The following is a 19,591-nucleotide window of genomic DNA, read 5'->3' on the forward strand; positions in this document are numbered from 1 at the left end:
AAAACTCTGCCGAGCACCACCGCCCAGTTGACCTTGTACTTATGGATATGCAGATGCAATGCTACGACCTGACTTTTGTGTGCACACTTCGGAGAACACCGGTGGCTGACTTTATGCCATTCAAAAGCGTCCAGGCTATTACAGCTTCCATGGGATAGAGAAAGACTTTCTGGCAGAAGAAGTGCACGTGGAGGGGAGGAAACGTCACCTGAGACTAGTTCTGCACTTTCCTGTGTGTTTCAAATCAGTCATGAAGATATGTCCTGGGCAGGCTCTACCCTTTGTTCACTCTGTGCTGGGCAGGCCATACCTTTGTTCACTTTACGTGTTTCTCATTCATATTTGTGAAACATAAAAGGTTCAAGTTGCTTTTCACTTGTCGCTTTTGATTTGTCGCAGAACCTTTTAACCACGAGGCCACCCAACTACCTGTTAAACATGGGACCATACAACCACCTTTTGTCTACGGGGCCGCACAACCACCTCTTATCTACAGGGCCACATCACTACTTCACAGGCAGACAATCATTGCTCTTCTTGTGAAATAATGAAAAAATGCAAACACAAAACCTTGGACAAGTGAAAGCAACATTGTGTAAAGGTTTATAAAATTGTTACCTCTTTCTGATAGGCCAAGCCAGCTTCAAATAACTTCACAAAAAGATATTGTGTCCACTTGTAATAATCTGGATGACAGGTGGTGATTTCCTTCGAGGGGGTGATAAGGTAGGATGAAGTGGAGCAAAATGGGAAGAGAACAGAAGAATTAGGACAGAAATTATAAATGAAACAAGTCTTTATTTGAGAATCCCAATGAGTTCACAACAATATAAAATATAAAAGGCACTGCAAAATAATTGGTACAAATCACTCAGGTTTGAAGACTTTAACAAAAGCAAGAAGAACCCATTTTATATCGAACATGTTCTCTATTTCCCCTTCATTAACGCAGCAATCGGGCAACGAGCAATACTTTTTGAAAATGTCCTGTTCATTTATTTTTGAGACTGAACAAGCCATTCTATTTTGCGTCATTGTCGGAATGCTTCCTTTCCTTCACTCAAGAGGTGAGCAAGATGTTACCACAATAGTTGGATATAAAATGAGAGTTCTGGACCACTTGACTTCTTGAACCCCTATGTCCCCCAAGACGATAAAACCGTATTACCTTCGTAACTGCTTATTCAAATAGTTATAAAAACAACTTCCTCAAATAAAAAGACCATAATCAAACAACCTCTAAAGAGATGTCATAAGACATCTTCAACATACCCCAAAAATCGAGTTTAAGACAAAATCATATGCATAAATATTTTTTGCCTAATTTTGTTTTCCGTAATTATTGTACTTCAAAAGAAACCTAAAATTTCCTTTCTCTTCAAATCATATAATTTACAATTACAAGTCCAAGGAACTGTGTCTAAAATATTAACGATTTTACTGAAGTTCTCCAGTCCATCGTCTGGTATAACCTTTTTCAAAATGCTATTTTCATTTGCGAATTCAAATAAAATCACCGACATTGAATTTCAGTTTTATCAGGTAAATATATTGTTACGCTTGTAGGGGGGAGGGGGATTAGAGATTACCTTAGTACAGTTACAAATGTATAGAGTAGCATGGTCCATGTACGAGTAGAGTTCGCCAATCTCGATGTAATAAGCAGGGACACGTCAGCTTAAGGATTGTCTGTTTGAATGTGCACCATACGGAGGGTGGTGCATTGTATGAAATAGCTAGGATTAAAGTTAAACAAGAGTGTGTAAAGCTTCTTGTAATCGCCCAAGTGGGGAGTGGGACTGGGTGTGGCTTAGGAGAGAGGGGGAGGGAGGGTTAGGGGGCGGAGCTATGAACGCCTCCAAGGGTGGAGAGTGTCTGGAGAGCAACGGGAGGAGCAAGTGAGCCAAGCGGGGCACGGGAAACAGCATGATAAGCATCGCTGAACGTGCTATAGCACAGATCCAGCGTTTTACTCTCTTTGGTCAAACACTACACTTCCTATTTATACTTCGGTAACTCTGATTCCAATGTAGCGTGGTTAAAGTCTCCGAGAACGAGAACATGATAACCAGCGTAGGAGTTCTCAATTGAAGTCACATGGTCAGCAAGCACCCCGATATCAGTCAGAGCATGTGCCTGTGGAGGAATGTACGCAGCCACCAGTACAAGGAAGGAAAACTTGCAAGGTATGTAATATGGTCTTAATATATAGCACTATGTCTCAAAAAGTGGTGGACTGATTCGGATGAAACGTGGTGGACATGTTGGTTGTGTGACAAGGAAGAATTGATTAGATTTTAGTGAGGATTCGAAACCGGATCCGGATCAAAGAGGTTTTTTTAAACTTGATTATTCACCATTGAGGGATAGGACCAAAAACGATATGTAGCACAATGTATCAAAAAGTTGTGGACGACTTATGACAAAACTAGGTGGATGAGTTGGTTAAGTGACAAGAACAAGCAAATTAAATTTTGGATATCCATCCTGTCAGTAGGTACGATACGTAAACTGTTCAGCCTGGAAGAGCTGTGCTCTCTACTGAGTGCCGTTATAATTTTATAATAAGAATGCCATGCCATGGAGGGACCTATGAAGCTGCTTATACACCTTAACACATCCATAATTCTTCTGGATTCTTTGTAGTTAATTAGCCGAATCAACTCAAGAGATCATGACAATCATTTCGGTGTGTCATATCCCACATCAGAAAGCTCCACTATAACACCACAAAAAACCTCACACACACACACACACACACACACACACACACACACACACACACACACACACACACACACACACACACACACACACACACACACACACACACACACACACACACACACACACACACACACACAGTAGATTAATGTGTTTGTTTCCATAATCAATATTTGATTACACAATTCCTTCAACAATAGTGCGTTTTGATTTCAAATTAACGCATGTTAACCCCGGTAACCTGTTAAGAGACAGATGTGCCAGTCAAATGCAGCCTTGATATGTGATGCTGTGTACGTGGCTTTGTGAGCTCTATATGTTTACTTGTAAATATGATGTTCACTTTGGAAGGAAGCATGGAAAGGAAGCCACCTTCACAATTAATGCATGAGTCAATTTTACTTTTGCTTATTGGTTGTGCAACACTTTGGCCTTTGAAATCGTCTGAATTTTCACGTGGTAGAGGGAAAATGTCCAATTACTTCTTCCTTCCAATAAATCCTTTCTTGCTCTTAATTTCTCTCCATAGACTCACTCGAGGCCTCCCGGTAGCTCCCTTGGCCATTCGTGTGTGTGTGTGTGTGTGTGTGTGTGTGTGTGTGTGTGTGTGTGTGTGTGTACATCCAGGGCATTATAACATTTGAGCTTTTGTCATCATATTTTCAGTAAACCCTTATGAGAAAATGGAGAAGACCAATTAATAATTGGGTCAAAATATCAAAAGTCAAAGTCACAGCAAGTAGAAATCGACCTTATCAACCTGTCCACTGCGCATCAGCACAAGACGGCCGGTTTTGTATCACTTCCATTAAAATATATATATATATATATATTTACCATTTGAGCTTTTGTCATAAAATTTTCAACAACCTTTAATATGATAATATGGAAATCACTAATGAATAAACGAGCAAGCACAAATGAATAAAAACACGGGATTCATAACAGGGTAGGGATGGAGATGTGCAAAAATGCAAATGGCGTCTTCTGTCATCGAGCCGGCAAGCTGGGAGCAACAATTCAAATGTATTGCCATGTCTGACGCAATTTAAATGCTCCAACGGTGGTGAGGTGCTACATTTGAAACTGTTTGTTCGATATATACTGTATAGCTTTTCGATGCCTCGGGTCTGTAATAAAAATGTATTAGTGTCACAGTGACCAATTACAAATTAATAGTAGGATTTACATTTAAAAAATAATTCACTGTTGTTTTCGTCAAGCTTAGTTTGAGTGCAAAGCGGACGCAGATGGACTTTTGCATTTTGAGATGTTTTCGAGTTGTTGTTTGTTGTCATGTGAGCAAGATTGTTGAGAAGTAAAGAAGTTGCAGCTTTACAAAGGGCATTCAAAATGTTCCAGAAACCAGATACCGACTCCAGAATTTCTGGAACAAAATGTTCCAGAAACCAGATGGAGGGCTACAAACAGAAACTTTTAAAATTTATTCTACTGAGGAAATATTTTTCTCACCAATTACATGCGCATTTTTTCTTATTAACATCGTGAGCGTCTCACTCGTACAACTTTTTGAATGAACCCTCTTTCGATACAGCCATTTTTGAGACAAGAGGTACTCACCCTGTGCCAGTCAAAGCAGAATCCCAAATTTTTCAGTTGCTCTCTCATATGGGTGATGTTACTAAAGGGAAAAAAAGACGTGAGAGCACCTTCATTACAATCTCCATATTTTCTCATCAACGTTTGCCAAAGGAATTAACCACTCCAACCTGAATGCTACTACAAACTACAACTACTTTAATAGTCACACCAATGAATCCCACCTTATTGCGGGCTCAGCCACATGAGTTTTCCCTCGGCACATCCCCCGATTTCAAGCATCCTCTCTGCAACCTCACCTCTCTCAGGCCACTCTCCACCACCTCCTTCCATCTCAATAATGGTCTGGCAATTTTCATCCTGCTAACTGGATGGAATGATAAAACATTCTTCTCTCCACTCGCTTGAAATGTTGAGCCATTGCCATCAAAACCGTTTTATCTTTTCGCTGACGACTCCACCCTCTGCCGCAACATCCTTCAGATAGGCAGAGGCAGCAGCCTTTTCCCCCTCTGCATTCCTTGAGAGAATCAAGAAAACTTGGAATACGTATATCAATGCTGGCAAATCCAACACTCACCTCCGTCTCTCTGAAAGGTGCAACCGGTTACTGCTCATCTCCACTCATAAGTTCCTCTTTTCTCTTGGCTGTCTGTGGAACTGACTTCCTCATTCTGCTTAATTGGATTATTCACTGCATCTCCTCCTCAGATCATCCCGCATCATCACTACTGGTGATCCTTTCCACTTTCCTTATCCCTCCCCAAACTCACAACTTTATTTCCAGTTTATTGTGGATTATTTTCTCGCCTCGCCCTCAACCCACATTTCTGCTTATTTGTTCCAATGCTGTTTCATCCTTAGTTTTCCAATTCCCCAAGCCCCTTTTTGTATTCTGAACTGTGACAAAGGGCTCAATCTGAGCTACACCTCAAGAAGACGTCTATTCGACACCATTTCCAGAATAGCTTGAAATACATCTCAATGTACATCTGTGCCCCTCATCCCCCTCTCTCCCCTAGGTTTCTGCAGGGCTCACATGGTCCGCCATCAACCCCTTTTGGTAAAACTACCTAAACTCAGGATCACTGCTCACCTCCAATCATTTGTTCCTCTTTTTCACACCTGTGGAATTAACTTTCACATCCTCTTCAATCCCATTCTGCCCTCCAGGTCTTCAAGACAGTTGTTCACAATCATCTCAGATCATCCCCAATCCAAAACAATGATCTTTTCTACCCTCGTTAACCCCCCCCCCCCCCCCCCCACCCCTCAACCCTATCCAAATCACTCCTCCATCCAAATGTCTAGTTTTCCCCTCCTTGGAGTTTCCTTCTGTATTCATCTTGTCCTCTCTTGCCCCCCATTCCTTCTCACATCCATTTATTGTCCAAGTCTATCTTGGCCTTCAACTCTGCTGTTGGTGTTTCCCCCCTCTCTGTCTTGTTAAGTCCTGACCCATTTTGTCTTGTTATGCCTCCATTAAGTATAAAAAAAAAATCAGTCCATTAGTGCAATGGGTCCTGGTTTTCTGCCGGTTGGCATGTCGCATCACTAAACCCCACAAGAAAATCCCACGAGGCGGTCCGTTTTGTCTCAAATGCGCGATTTCCTCACGAGCTGCTGGGGAAAATATATTTAAAACAGTGAGGATACAGGAAGCCTCTCGTGGGTGCCCCTAGGACCCGGCAGACAGGATCGCACCTGGTCCTGGAGTCCCTGAAAAGTTGTCCAGTCATGAAACCAGCCTGGGCACGGCCCCCTAAGGGTGGCGGGAGTGGATTGGACCAAAACGGACCACTTTATGTAACATATCAGTGAGGCTCAGGCGAAGCAAAAAATCTGACTGGTAAACAACTGTGACCCCTGCTGGGGAAAATGGCCCAGGGCCCGAAAAGAGGTCCATGGCCCCAGACAGCCTCTCCCTGGGACCAGGCAGGTGGGCTTAATTGTGGCCATCAATGTAGTAGTATTAACTTTCCCTGGTGTTGGGCTAGCGGCGAGGGTACCGGCTTAGGATCCTAGGATCCTGGGTTCGAATCCCGGTCGATCGCTGAATTAACGCCAGGGGGGTTGACTCAGCCTGTCATCCTTCCGAGGTCGGCTAATTGAGTACCAGTTCACTGGTAATTCCCTGCTTGTCGTAAAAGGCGACAAACAGTGTTGGCGGCAGGAAGGGCATCCGGCCGTAAAACATTGCTTCAAAAAGGGGACCAAAAAACAACAACAACCACGGTGCCCGAAAAAGGCCAACCCCCGCTTTGCGGGGAAAAATGGCCTCTAAAGGTGGTTATTTTTTTTAAAATAATGTAGTAGTAGTAGTTAGTAGTAGTGGTAGTAGTTGAAGTAGTAGCATTAAAATAACCCATTTTACCTGTTCGTCCAAACCTCTGGATCTAAATCACGCTCCAAGGCTGCATTCTCAGCTGGCAGGCCAAATGCATCCCAACCCATTGGGTGTAGAACCTAGAAAAATCACACTAATAAGGAAATAGACTGTCGTATGTTATTCAGTTTTGACTTGAGGGCTACTTGCAATAATGCAAACACATTCAACACCTACTTCAAAGGAGGGTTTCTTTGTAATAAGCAAACAGTCTGGTAGTGATGCAGCATTGCCATGTGCCCAGTGGGGATATAATGCTCAATCAGCCCATACAGCACCCAAAGCCGAGTGAAACCAGGATGCCTCAAACTGATGAGCATGAAGCTTGTGATTATACACACAGATTACACAATCGTAACAAGGTCTAACAATGCATGCCCCCTTATGGACTAGTCTACAAACTGGATTCAGCAACAGAACATGTCCCACTCAGCATCAAACACTGGGAATAATGAGGCAAACTCAAGGTAACCTTTCTGTGACATTGCTGTGACATTCCGGTGAATTGTCTGACATTCGGAATGACTACTCTCTGACTGTAGTGGTTGGCTGGCTTTTCACACTATCAGAAAAACAATTGTAACAGGAAATAAAGAGTCAAATCCAATACAAGGTGTCAAACAAGGTGAAGGTCCAAGACTGGAAAAAAACCAGTTGAATAAATAAAAATAGAGGACCAATTGTCCCGTAGCTAACCTGGCTGGTTGCCAAAGAGTGGAGTGACGGATGGATCAGGGTAAAAATAAGACAGGCCTGCGGATTTCACGGAAACGATCGTTACCGGTAGCGTGTCGGTAACGTGATAGCAAAAACACGGAACCGAAAGTACGTTTCCCATCGCAGAAAGGCAGTGTAAGGCAAAAAGATGGAGTATTTACCTTCACGTGTGATTTTCAGCTAACTATTTTAGAAGTTGAGTTTTATTTCCAACAAAATTAGGCTGGCAAAGCTCAAATCTCAAAGTACATGTATATGTTACCTGAAAGTAGAGGCGCCAACAGTTTTCAATGATTTCGGCAAGACGAACGTGCAATTCGGTCAAGAAAATCTGTATTGAAATTTATATTTGAAGTCCTACTTTGATATTATACGTTTGATATTACTTAAAGTTTATAGGACACGAATTTAAATACTAACTTTTTCACGTTGTTCCGATGTATTATATGGACATGGGACTTGCGGAACATCGCACAGTTTGCAATACAATCCATTTATTGTCCTTCGACCTTCAAGTTGTTACACCGAAACTTATGGAAGTTGTACTATGTTATTAAACTGTTCAGTTTGACTTGAAATAAGTATCTTGTTTCGATTTGTTTCTCTCTAATTCTGTGGTGGAGAAATTCTGAAAAGCTGTATCATATGAATGATCGTTTTAAGGCCATTTTTCCCCGCCAGAGCGGGGGTTAGCTTTGCGGGCCCCATGACAATCATAGTTCCCTGTTTGAGGCAATGTTTTTATGGCCGGATGCCCTTCCTGGCGCCAACCCTTAGTTGCCTCTTACGATGGGCAGGGATACAGTGTACCTATTCTAAGCCGGGGTACACACCGGGATCATTCATCCCAGCAAGCTGGTACTCAATTTGCCGACCTCGGAAGGATGACAGGCCGATTCAACCACCCTGGCGTTAATTCAGCGATCGACCGGGATTCGAACCCAGGATCCTAGGATCCCAAGCCGGCACCCTAACTGCTAAGCCAACACCAGGCTAAATATCATAAACCTAATAATAAGGGAGAATCAACTAGTATGTCCAGTAGTAGTAAGTATCGTGCTATGCTAGATGCAGAGGGGTTCTCAAATTGTGCAGACCGAACAGAGGAGGGGGGGAGGGGGTCGATTCGTTGTTGGTTTACATAATAGTTGAAGCATTAACGGCGTCCGTTGTTGTCTTGCGTTACAACTCATGAGACAGAAAATATTGTGAAAGTCAGTTCTAAAAAAATGGAGAATCATCATACAACTTAAAATAATAATAAAACTTTATTTCATAAGGGTATACACAATCAAATTGACAGAATTTGCTCTTCTCTGATAATAAACATCAACCTCAATAATGAACATGCGTTAATTACATTGCATACATGTAAATGACAGGATTTATTATTGGAGACTACATTTTTAATTTTGTATTACAAATGTTTTGCTTTACAAATTCTAAAGGGGAAAAAATCGTTTCCCATTAGGTTTGGGCACGGAACCGGAATTTTGTTTCCCATCGGTTCCCATAAACTTAAATCACAGAACCGAAAAACGGTTACCGATGAGATCTGAAATCCCCAGGCCTGATAAGAGCTGGATTTAGAATACAAATTTTAGGTCATGTAGTAATGACATTATGTTCACAGTAGTACAGCTCCCTGCTGTCTATGAGCCTTCGTTTTTTAGATACTTCCCACTTCCGCTATGATGATGTATTTTCTTGCTTTGTCAAAATTAGCCCCATTTGATAAGGTGTTGAAAACGTGTTGAAGCTACAACGTGTTGAAAATTCATATTTTTTGAGATATTGCCCACTTTCTGTATTGTAACGTTACTGATGGCCATATTGTGTTTTGGTTCAGCTTATTTTAATCAAACGTTCCCACAGGTAGTCAATCATATTGTTGCGGATCTCCCGAAGCCCATTGACGTTACAAATGGGGGAGTTAAACCCTTTTTTCCCCTCGGGTCTTCGTGTCCACGAGGCTGAGTCGCCACTTCCGCAGCGAGCGTGGAAAAGGGTATCGGGTCGATGCCACACGTACCTTTGACCCACGCTGCCACGAAAACGGGGACCGGACCTCGCACAAGCCACGCTAATCGAATACGCCCGAGTGGTGTGCGTATCACGTGACACGTGCCGTTACCTTTTATTGAACCCGATTCGAGCGGTTCTGTTCGTGCGATGCTAGGCCAATTGTGAAATGACGGGAACGATCAAATAAGAGGAAGAACACAGGTTTATTATTTATGTACAATGATCCGAAGAGACACAGAGCAGGCACTTAAGCAGTCTAAACTTAATGCCCAGACAAAGGGCCCACTCACTCACGCGGGGGAAAAGGAGGAAGAAAAGGTTCGCGCGCCAAACGTGCCTTGCCGTCAGTCGCTCCCGGACAGCTCGCTCTGCCTGGCCCTCTGGTGGTCACGGCACGTATGCAGGGAGCCCAGGTAGGAGGGTCGTCGGCGTAGGTGGCTCCGGGATGGATCATCTCCACACCGCACGATTAATACAGGCAGCAGAGCGCAGGGCACAGGGCACGGGGAATTCGTGTATAGCGCTATAACAAGCGACTCAATCCACTTGCGGTGGGACAACAGCTTTTACGCACTCTCTCTCATTCTCGTTCTGACTCTCCCCGATTCTGGCTCTCACCGTCTCTGCTTCATGGGCTGGGCGACTCTCTCACGCGGGGGGCGCGGGGCAGGGTTTTATATAGCTCATCCCCGGTCCTACCCGAATGTTCCAAGCCCCTCCTCTCGCCGCCGTTGTGAGCCACTCCCCTCGAGTATTTCAGTCCAGTTGAGGCCTACCCTTACTGGCCTGCTCAACGCAAAACTAACACAGGAAAGGACTACGCTTACATTTACTAAGAAATAACTAAGCTAAAGCGAGGCTACATGTTGTGGTGCGTCTACCTATGAGGTCATTCTTTATTCATTCTTTATTTCATTCTTTATTCGCAAAACCTCAACAATATATTTTAAGTTTCGCAATAATTGGTTGAGCTGTTTTTCGAGAAGATTAATTTTAAAGGTTTTTTTCCTTTGATTGAGTATGGCTGCCAGACCATATCACCAATGGTGCCATTGTTATCAAATTATATTTCCTACATGTAGTTGATCACCTGTGTAAAGTTTTGTATCCATCCATTAAGTGGTTTCAGAGAAGGGTTTTTAAAAAGGTTTTCTAATGATCCAATATGGCTGCCATACGTGACTGATGATATCATTAAACTATATCTCCTTTGGGGAATTGAACACAGATTTAAAGATTTGCATTGATTGGTTCAGCAGTTTGAGAGAAATAAATTGTCAAAGGTTTTCCACTAATCCAAAATGGCGGTCAAACTAGATGGAAATTCAAGTACTTTTAGGACCTTTAAACTTTACGATGACCTACTTATAGGTGGAGGGGGAGGATGCCATGAACAAACTTGAGTTCTACCACACCAAAGATAATTTTAGCCAAGTTTGGCCATAATCCCATCAGCAGTTTCAGGGAAGATGTTGCAAGTGTTTATGGATGGACTGACAGACAATTCCATCCCATAAGCTCACCTGAACTATGTTCCAGGATAAAAATGAGAAGGAAGTGAAAGGCAAAAGCAATGAATATGAAGCAATCTGATAATATGGGGTTACAATGCCGCCTCTGACACATCTGTTTACAATGCCCATGTAACTTACACTCCACGAGCCTCGACAATATGCAATAAAAAAATCCCTTTTAAAGGCTATTTTCCCTGCTAGAGTGGGGGTTAGCCTTGCGGGCCCCATGACAATCATCATGGTTCCCTTTTTGAGGCAATGTTTTAATGGCTGGATGCCCTTCCTGATGCCAACCCTTTTAGTCATCTCTTACGACACACAGGCATATGGTGTACCTATTCTAAACTGTGGCACACACCGGCACATTCACCCCAGCAAGCTGGTACTCAATTTGCCGACCTCAGAGGATGACAGGCTGAGTCAACCCCCCTGGCGTTAATTCAATGATCAACCGGGATTCAAACTCAGAATCCTAGGATCTCAAGCCAGCACCCTAACCGCTAAGCCAACATCAGGCTGAGTATATACACTAAAAAAAATCAAAAAAATAATAATAAAAAAAAGAAAGATTTTATTTGGCTTAACACATAAATTCTTTTTATAATTAAATTGATATATATGGGAAAATTTCATGCCCATACCAGGAGCTCAGATGGCAGAGCACTGGTACGGTTTTCCAGAGGACCTGGGTTCGATTCCTGGTCTGGGCATGTAATTTTCCTACATATATCAATTTAATTATATAATCCTGCTCAATCATGTCATTTTTATAATTGTTGAATAAGGCTAAAAACACCATCACCAAAGAATGTTTAACTGGAAATACCCTTACCTTCTTGCCTTGCAGACGATGGAAGTGAGCGATGGCATCTCCAATTGTGTACACTCGGACATGTCCCATATGCAGTTTCCCAGAAGGATAGGGGAACATAGAAAGTACGTAGAATTTGGACTTGCACTCCTGTAAAATCAAAATGAAGAGGAAGATGGAGCGTGAGGGTTGTGTTTGAAGGTAGAAATCCCGGTGCCATCTGCAGTTCTTACACAAAAAACATCTTGCACCCACAACTTGAGCTGCAGCTTCCATGACTTTTGCTACGCTTTCATGTTTCTTTCATCAAATCGTTACCAAATTTGCCTTCAGTTTTGTTACTTTTGGTTTGGAGTCATAAACGTAACCTGCAGAGTGAAAGTGTTTTCTATTATTCTTTCCTGTTGTTGAGTAAAAATTCCCTCACAATTGGTGAAAATTTCCATTAAATAGTAATATTATGCACTTGTTCTAAAAGTATCTTGGCCATGGCTATCCGATCTGGCTGGGAAATATGCTTGCTGTGCAGAAACAAGAATACTGTTCCATATTACACACACACACACACACACACACACACACACACACACACACACACACACACACACACACACACACACACACACACACACACACACACACACACACACACACACTATTTTGGCCAGATTTATTTCTACGAGGCAAACTATATTGTCTAACAAATTATGTCCACAAGAAAAAAAAAATCCATGTACCCTCACAGTCAATTTTCCATTTGTCCTGCAACCACTTATTTCAGAACAAAGTCTTTGCCTTCATTGCTGATGTCAGTTAATACACGAAAAATAAATAAATAAAGTCGGTAAACAAACAAAATTTTTTTTTTTAATGAATGAATGAACGATGAATGAATGTCACAGATAATGCACAAACTATCTTCAGTTGTACCCCATTCGTGCTTACCGTTGCAACAGCCGTCTGAACCTGGTCTTGGATCCGATGATGCCACCATCTTTCGAGCCTCCTTCGTGTCTCAACTCCATATTCTGGTTCCCAAGTACCAGTTTCACTGAATAATGTCTGTACCGGCTGTGCAGACAAAATGTTACGGAATTTTTTTTTATTATATAGAAACTTCCAAGCATTTGAAATGGTGTTGAAGTTGGTACGCCTCATCAGCTGCGAGTTCATGACCTGTGAAAACAAAGCCAGGTGTTAATGTTGAACACAGCTTTGGAGACGTGATTCAGCATTTAATGTCAAAGATAAAATACGATGTAGAAACTCAATCTGAATTTTCTCCAGAAAAATCTATCTGGAATATAAGGGGCTGTGTTGAGGTGGGGGAGAGGGGACACGTCAAACATATTGTTACAGACGCGGTTTTGGATGTTAGTTTACCGAGCGGTTTGGTATGACCGCGTCTGCACAGTTTACCCGATTATACTCGAACGTTGGCCGAGTCGCGCTATGCTAAATCAATTAAGGAAAGGACACAACGGCTGGGTTAAAATGACACGACACCAGGGGTACAGTTCTCAAGACCTCCGGAGGAGGTTATAATATGGGATATGCGGAACGTTTAGATTACAAGGACAAGAGGGACAGCATAGGAAGGTGGGCACTTAATCACGGTCTTATAGTAGCCCCGACAGACCACAGATAAACAGGACGAAACTGACTCACACAGGGATTGATGGCAAGGAAGGGCAGGTAGTCGAGGCTCAAGGTGCACCTTGGCTCAGGGGCAGAATCGACCCGGTCCGGTCCAGAGATGCGGGAGGTCTCTCAGCGCTCGGAGGTGGCGACTTCTCTTTCCAAGCTGGGGGCGCATCTGACGTCACGTCCGGTAAGTGGCTGCGTATATCCAGCGGGGAGTGACACGCCCTCGGCTTGTTAGCTCCGCCCCAGATGGAATCGGCCCGTTGCTTCTTATTGGGTGCGGGGGGTTACCGGGCTCCGCCCTTGACGAGGGGCCGACAGTCAGCCCCTTCGTGGTAACCCCGTCGGCGCACATGGGCAATGGCGGCTAACCAAGCCGGAGTGAGGACGCACACTCCCCGCGCGCTGTTGTTGTAGTTGTTGTTGTTGTTGTTGTTTCATGAGGAAGATGGGAGGAGGTATGGGGAGGTCCTAAACTCACTACTGGTGCCATACAATCACATTCTGGTGCAACGAAGAGTCAGAATTAATGGAAACGAGTCCTTAACTGACATAGACTAAGAATAACTAGCAAGATGTCCTATAGTTGTCTACGTGAGATGCGGTGAACCTGGGCACGACATTTAATGGGGGAAAAAGGGGAAGGTCGGTTCTACAGAGTGTTGTTTACAGACAATGGGACTAGGGAATGGGGGATTGGGGATAGTTGGGGAGTATTGGGGAAATAGGGGAATATTTACAAGCGGATATGGAGGCCAAATCCCATATCCGCAACAATATCGTTTACATTTAAAGATGTATATTAATGTTATAGCTGAATCTTCTTGTTTAATGGCCACAATGATTCCCATTTGCTTGTGGAGTTGGACAGAGGAAGTTTTTTGGCCCAAGTCTTTCACGAACCAGCTGGCCAGGCCTGACGCTCGACTTCGTAGTTATGGCAGGAATTTTGTAATATGTTCAGGGTGCCGATGATAGCTCTCTTCATGAAGGACATCGTGGAATCTGTAACGTCCACCAACGAATGCTGACAGATGGAACACCTGTTTAACGGATTCAAACCCAAGCTAGACAGCTTAGAGGAGAGTGTGCGTACCTCTAGAGTCTAGAGTCTCGGCAATCTTGCCAGCCCAATATCATAGCTGAACTAGAACGGCACTCAGTAGAGAGCATACCTCCGCCTGGTTGGCCATATCACTCAATGGTGAAGAATTGCTTAAAAAATTATATAATTCTCCTATCCGAATCCATATTGAGATCTTCACCAAAATCGATTTGCATCATCCTTGTCAGACACCCAACCGGTCCACCAAGTTTCGTCCAAATCCGTCCACAACTTTTTGAGATATCCTGCTATGTATCGGTTTTGGCTCTATCATTCAATGGTGAATCCCTGGTGTTGGGCTAGCGGCTAGGGTGCCGGCTTTAGGATCCTGGGATCCTGGGTTCGAATCCCGGTCGATCGCCGAATTAATGCCAGAGGGGTTGACTCAGCCTGTCATCCTTCCGAGGTCGGCTAATTGAGTACCAGTTCACTGGTAATTCCCTGTTTGTCGTTGAAGGCGGCAAAAAGGGTTGGCGTCAGGAAGGGCATCCGGCCGTAAAACATTGCTTCAAAAAGGGGACCAAAAAAAAACAACAACTACCACGGTCCCCAAAAAGGCCAACCTCCGCTTTGCGGGGAAAAATGGCCTCTAAACGGTGGTTTTATTCAATGGTGAAGAATATATGAATATGAATGAATGATCGTTTTAAGGCCATTTTCCCCGCTATAGCGGGGGTTAGCCTTGCGGGCCCCATGACAATCATGGTTCCCTATTTGAGGCAATGTTTTTATGGCCGGATGCCCTTCCTGACGCCAACTCTTGGTCACCTCTTACGATGCGCAGGGATACGGTGTACCTATTCTAAGCCGGGGTACACACCGGGATCATTCATCCCAGCAAGCTGGTACTCAATTTGCTGACCTCGGAAGGATGACAGGCTGATTCAACCACCCTGGTGTTAATTCAGCGATCGACCGGGATTCGAACTCAGGATCCTCGGATCCCAAGCCGGCACCCTAACCGCTAAGCCAACACCAGGCTATATAACCAGGCTATAATCCGTTCTTATTCATGAAGAATCATTAAAAAAAATTCTAGTAGCCGGATCCGAAGCCGGATCTTCACCAAAATCGAATCATTTCGTTCTTGTCAAATACGCTACATCTCTGCCAAATTTCGTCCAAATCTGTCCACAACCTTTTGAGATATTTTGTTGACAAACAAACAAACAAACGGACAAACAAAGAGACAGGGGTGAAAACATAACCTCCATCCACTTTTGGTGGCGGAGGTTATAACTGTTGTAAATGTCAGCTCGTATTGTTATTTTGGTGGCCTCCAATTTTAACTATGTCTCGACCTGCCTTGTTACTTTCACCACTTCTTCCAGGTCACAAAAGTTTTTACAAAACCATCCTGAGAAACTCACTAAATTCAAGCTTCGTATTGTACCTTTGCTAGCGTGTGTGTGAGTGTGTGTGTGTGTGTGTGTGTGTGTGTGTGTGTGTGTGTGTGTGTGTGTGTGTGTGTGTGTGTGTGTGTGTGTGTCAGTCAGTCTGTCCAGGCCATAACTTCTTTTTTATTTACCTTTTGAGCTTTTGTTACCAACCTTGATTATGAGAATATGGAGAAAATAATGAAAAATTGGGTTAAAATGTCAAAGGGCAAAGAAAGTCATGGTGAGTACAAATAGGCCTTGTATTATCATCCTGTCCACAGCACGTCAAGCGTGGGACAACCTCCTCATCAATCTCTTTCATGTTTATTTATTTATTTATTTACTATTGAGCTTCAGCGTGTCTCTCCGGGCCATAACATTTCACCAAATGAGCTTTTGTCATTAAATCTTCAATAAACCTTTATTATGAGAATACAACAAAATGGTAAAATGTACATTTTTTAACTGTCGTTTTTGTCAAGTTTAGTGCGAGTACAAAGTGGACGTGGACGGGCGTTGCATTTTGAGATGCTTTCTTGTTGGGTTTGGTTTCAGTCGGGTTAATGTGGGGAGAAAATATCACAGTTGCAAATGGGGGATGACATTCCATGTTGTTGTCCAACCAAATTAAAGCCATGGAGGGAAGTGTGAGGTTGAACAAGGCAGTCCCACAAACACCAGAAAAGAGGATCAAAAGAGCAGCGGTGGACAGGAAAATTAGATTTGAGGACTTTAATCAAGAAGGATTTACTGGAAGACATGCATCCTGGAGGAGAAGGGATGGGTTTCAAGGACTGAGATAACAGAGGAAACAAGACTACAAGGGGAGGGCCGTAAAATAAATCCCAAGAGGACACCGACTTGTTTCATAAAGTATTTGGAATGATGGAGGATCCTAGGTCTGCAGATGATTTTGGACGTTAGCTTTGCTTCGTTTCGCGAAATTATATTTTAGGTCAGCCAAGGAAATATGGTGGCCAATGGTGAGGCCGAGTGGTTCAAGACACTGAATGTCTTCCCTTGGCTGACCGTGGAAATAGATAGTTGGGTTTTGTTTGACTCTCCTTTCAGAGGAACAGGCCACGACTGAGATTTACCAGCAATGAAAGACATGTTCCATTTGTCAAGTGATGCGGCTGCTGTCTGCCTATCAGTGTGACGGAGTACGATACAACTCACTGTGGAGTAATCTGTAAAAACGAGGATTCGGGGGCAGTGATTGACGTGACAGGGTCAAAGACACAGCCTTGGAGCAGTCCAAGAAACCACGAGAAGGGGGAAATAAGAAGATTCCCCTGATAGCAACATGTTGGCTGTGTGGGTGGGTAGATGTACGTCAGAGAGCAAAGCGTTAAGGTGGCCTTCTACGCCACAGGCAGTGAACTTGTTGAGTAGAGCAGGATGGCACACTGTCGAATGCCGAAGACATGTTTCGGAACACGGTGCTGACCTACATTCGAAGACTTAATGACTCTGACCATTTATGAGAAAGGAGTCGCAGTATGTCCAGCGGTCATTGACTTGGGCAGAATCCAATCACCAATGTGGGGTTAACGCCGGACAGAACTTTATCCCCTTTCTCACAGGTGGGATGGGATAAATTGGTGCATGTGGGAGAGCAAGATTTTGTGAAAGTATCCCCATGGGAAATCAATAACAGGTAGTGTCGAGGTGCTAACCCAATCCATTACTGAGATGGCAGATTGCAGGTCCGGCCAGTTGGCCTGCGTCATCTGCATCATTGAACCAATAGGGAGATGTGGGTTTTGACAAGAACGTGGTGAGTGGACCCAAAGGTGTGCTTGGATAGAACGTTTGCCATTGCCAGGTGCAGAAGGGAGGAGGTCCTGGAAGGAGAGATACAATGTCAAGCTCACAGATCTATTTACTATTGGGTAAATTTACTATCTTGTATTGTATTGGGATCTATTGAGTTTGTTTGGGATCTATTGGGTTTATATTGGGATCTATTTACTATCTATTTACTATTGGGTAGTTCACAGCTCTATTGGGTCAGACCCACAGAAGGCCTTAAAGCTACAATGCCACAGCTGCTTGTTGCAGAACCAACACGGCCAGGTGCAGGTGGCGAGGTGGCAGTTGAGGTCTCCCCAGATGAGGAGTCGATATATGGTTCATTCAAGATGAAACTTTCATCCGACAGACATTTCAATCACATTCGAGGCATGCAAGAGTTGGCTCCCGCGATATTGAGGCGACATGAGGCTGACGCAGGAATAAACCTCGATCATCTCATAAATAAATGAATAAATAAATAAATGTGTGAATTCTTGACTTTATTTGCCTTTCATACAAGGTTAACAAAATGGACATTGTCGGAGAACTTGAACCGCATGCGGATAGATTTGTACGAACAGGAATCCTATTGAGTATTGGAGGAAGAAGAAGACTAAACTCGTGTGCAGAGGTCGGACGTGAGTTCCGCATTTTAAACACAAGCTGTTAATAAACCTTTCCAGGCAAAGTGTTATAATAACCTTATACAAAAATAAAACATCTTACGTCCAATCGATTAGAACTTCCTGCCGGTTCTGCACAAGAAGCGCTTTGTTCAAGGTCCGTCTCCCCACATGTGATATGAATATGATCGATGTTCCGGTACGCACGACCCGGCGAATTAAACATACACGCACGGGGACTCCAGTCCGTACGTTTTAATTTTATTACTTCGAACTGTAGTATTAGCTCTCAAGCCTCCATAATATTGGCAATTATGATGATGAAAATTATGTGCGCAGATAAGGCGGTGTATAGTACTCGTTGTTTCATTCATTTATTGCTGCCGCTCATGATACCGTCGCCGTTTACATCGTTTTAGACATGCTCATACAAAACACGTGAGATCGATCAATAAATGCAAATATTTCTTATTATGTGATTGTGTTCTATCCCATTGTTCATTCATGCACCCACGAACCATCCGACAAACGATAACGTTTAACATATATAACCGACTCCTTCTCTCTGCGCCACCACCATTCATCCACGTGTCGTTCCCCTGTTTGGCACAGCGGAGATTTGGATTTGGAAACGATGTTCAAAAGAACGATTCAGGCTCGGCCAATATCAAACTAAGCCGAATTGTTCAAGTGTAGTCCATATTACAATGATTTGTTTTACAAGTAAATTACAGAGCTTCCAAAAATGTAATTCTCAAATCTTTTTAAAATACAGTAGTTCATAGATTAGTTGTTAAAAATGTAGCTCTCGAATGGTTTTTTAATACAGTAGTTCAGAGAAATAATTGTTCAAAATGCAAATCCTGAGTTTTTTTTTAAATACAGAAGTTTATATATACTCGTATACAGTCGTGCCCAAAAATATTGGCACCCTTGAACTTTTCTCAAATAACTCACAATTTTCACTAAAAATAAGTTGAAATTGACAAAAGTATTTGGTCTCCACAATTCTTTATTTCACTGTTAATATTACAGAACATTTGTTTTTAATTCAGAACTTCATCTATACTTTTAAATCAGAAAATAAAAATAAATGGCATTGACAAAAGTATTGAAACCCAAGACTTAATATTTGGTAGCACAGTCTGGACAAAATAACTGCAGTCAAGCAGTTCCTGTAGCCATGAATGAGCTTCCTTCACCTCTCTACTGGCAGTTTGTCCCACTCTTCTCGTGCAAACTGCTCCAGTTCCCGCAGATTTGAAGGGTGCCTTCTCCCAACTGCTGTTTTCTGATCTCCCCACAG

The 19,591-nt window shown here is 43.1% G+C and overlaps 1 protein-coding gene across 1 annotated transcript in view; it reads right to left on the reverse strand.

Moving 5' to 3' along the window:
* Positions 1-18,486, reverse strand: part of LARS2 (leucyl-tRNA synthetase 2, mitochondrial) — a 121,755-nt gene extending 103,269 nt beyond the window's left edge. The window contains exons 1-6 of the mRNA XM_078772761.1: positions 18,389-18,486; positions 12,683-12,913; positions 11,759-11,887; positions 6,659-6,750; positions 4,306-4,366; positions 619-708 (exon numbers count right to left, since the gene is read on the reverse strand). Coding sequence (XP_078628887.1) covers positions 619-708; positions 4,306-4,366; positions 6,659-6,750; positions 11,759-11,887; positions 12,683-12,910 — 600 coding nt within the window. The 5' untranslated portion in view covers positions 12,911-12,913; positions 18,389-18,486. The remainder of the gene's footprint in view (positions 1-618; positions 709-4,305; positions 4,367-6,658; positions 6,751-11,758; positions 11,888-12,682; positions 12,914-18,388) is intronic.
* Positions 18,487-19,591: the final 1,105 nt, after the last annotated feature.

This window comes from Myxine glutinosa, chromosome 2 (genome assembly GCF_964187855.1).
Source record: "Myxine glutinosa chromosome 2, kmMyxGlut1.1, whole genome shotgun sequence".
In the NCBI taxonomy this organism is placed as follows: domain Eukaryota; kingdom Metazoa; phylum Chordata; class Myxini; order Myxiniformes; family Myxinidae; genus Myxine; species Myxine glutinosa.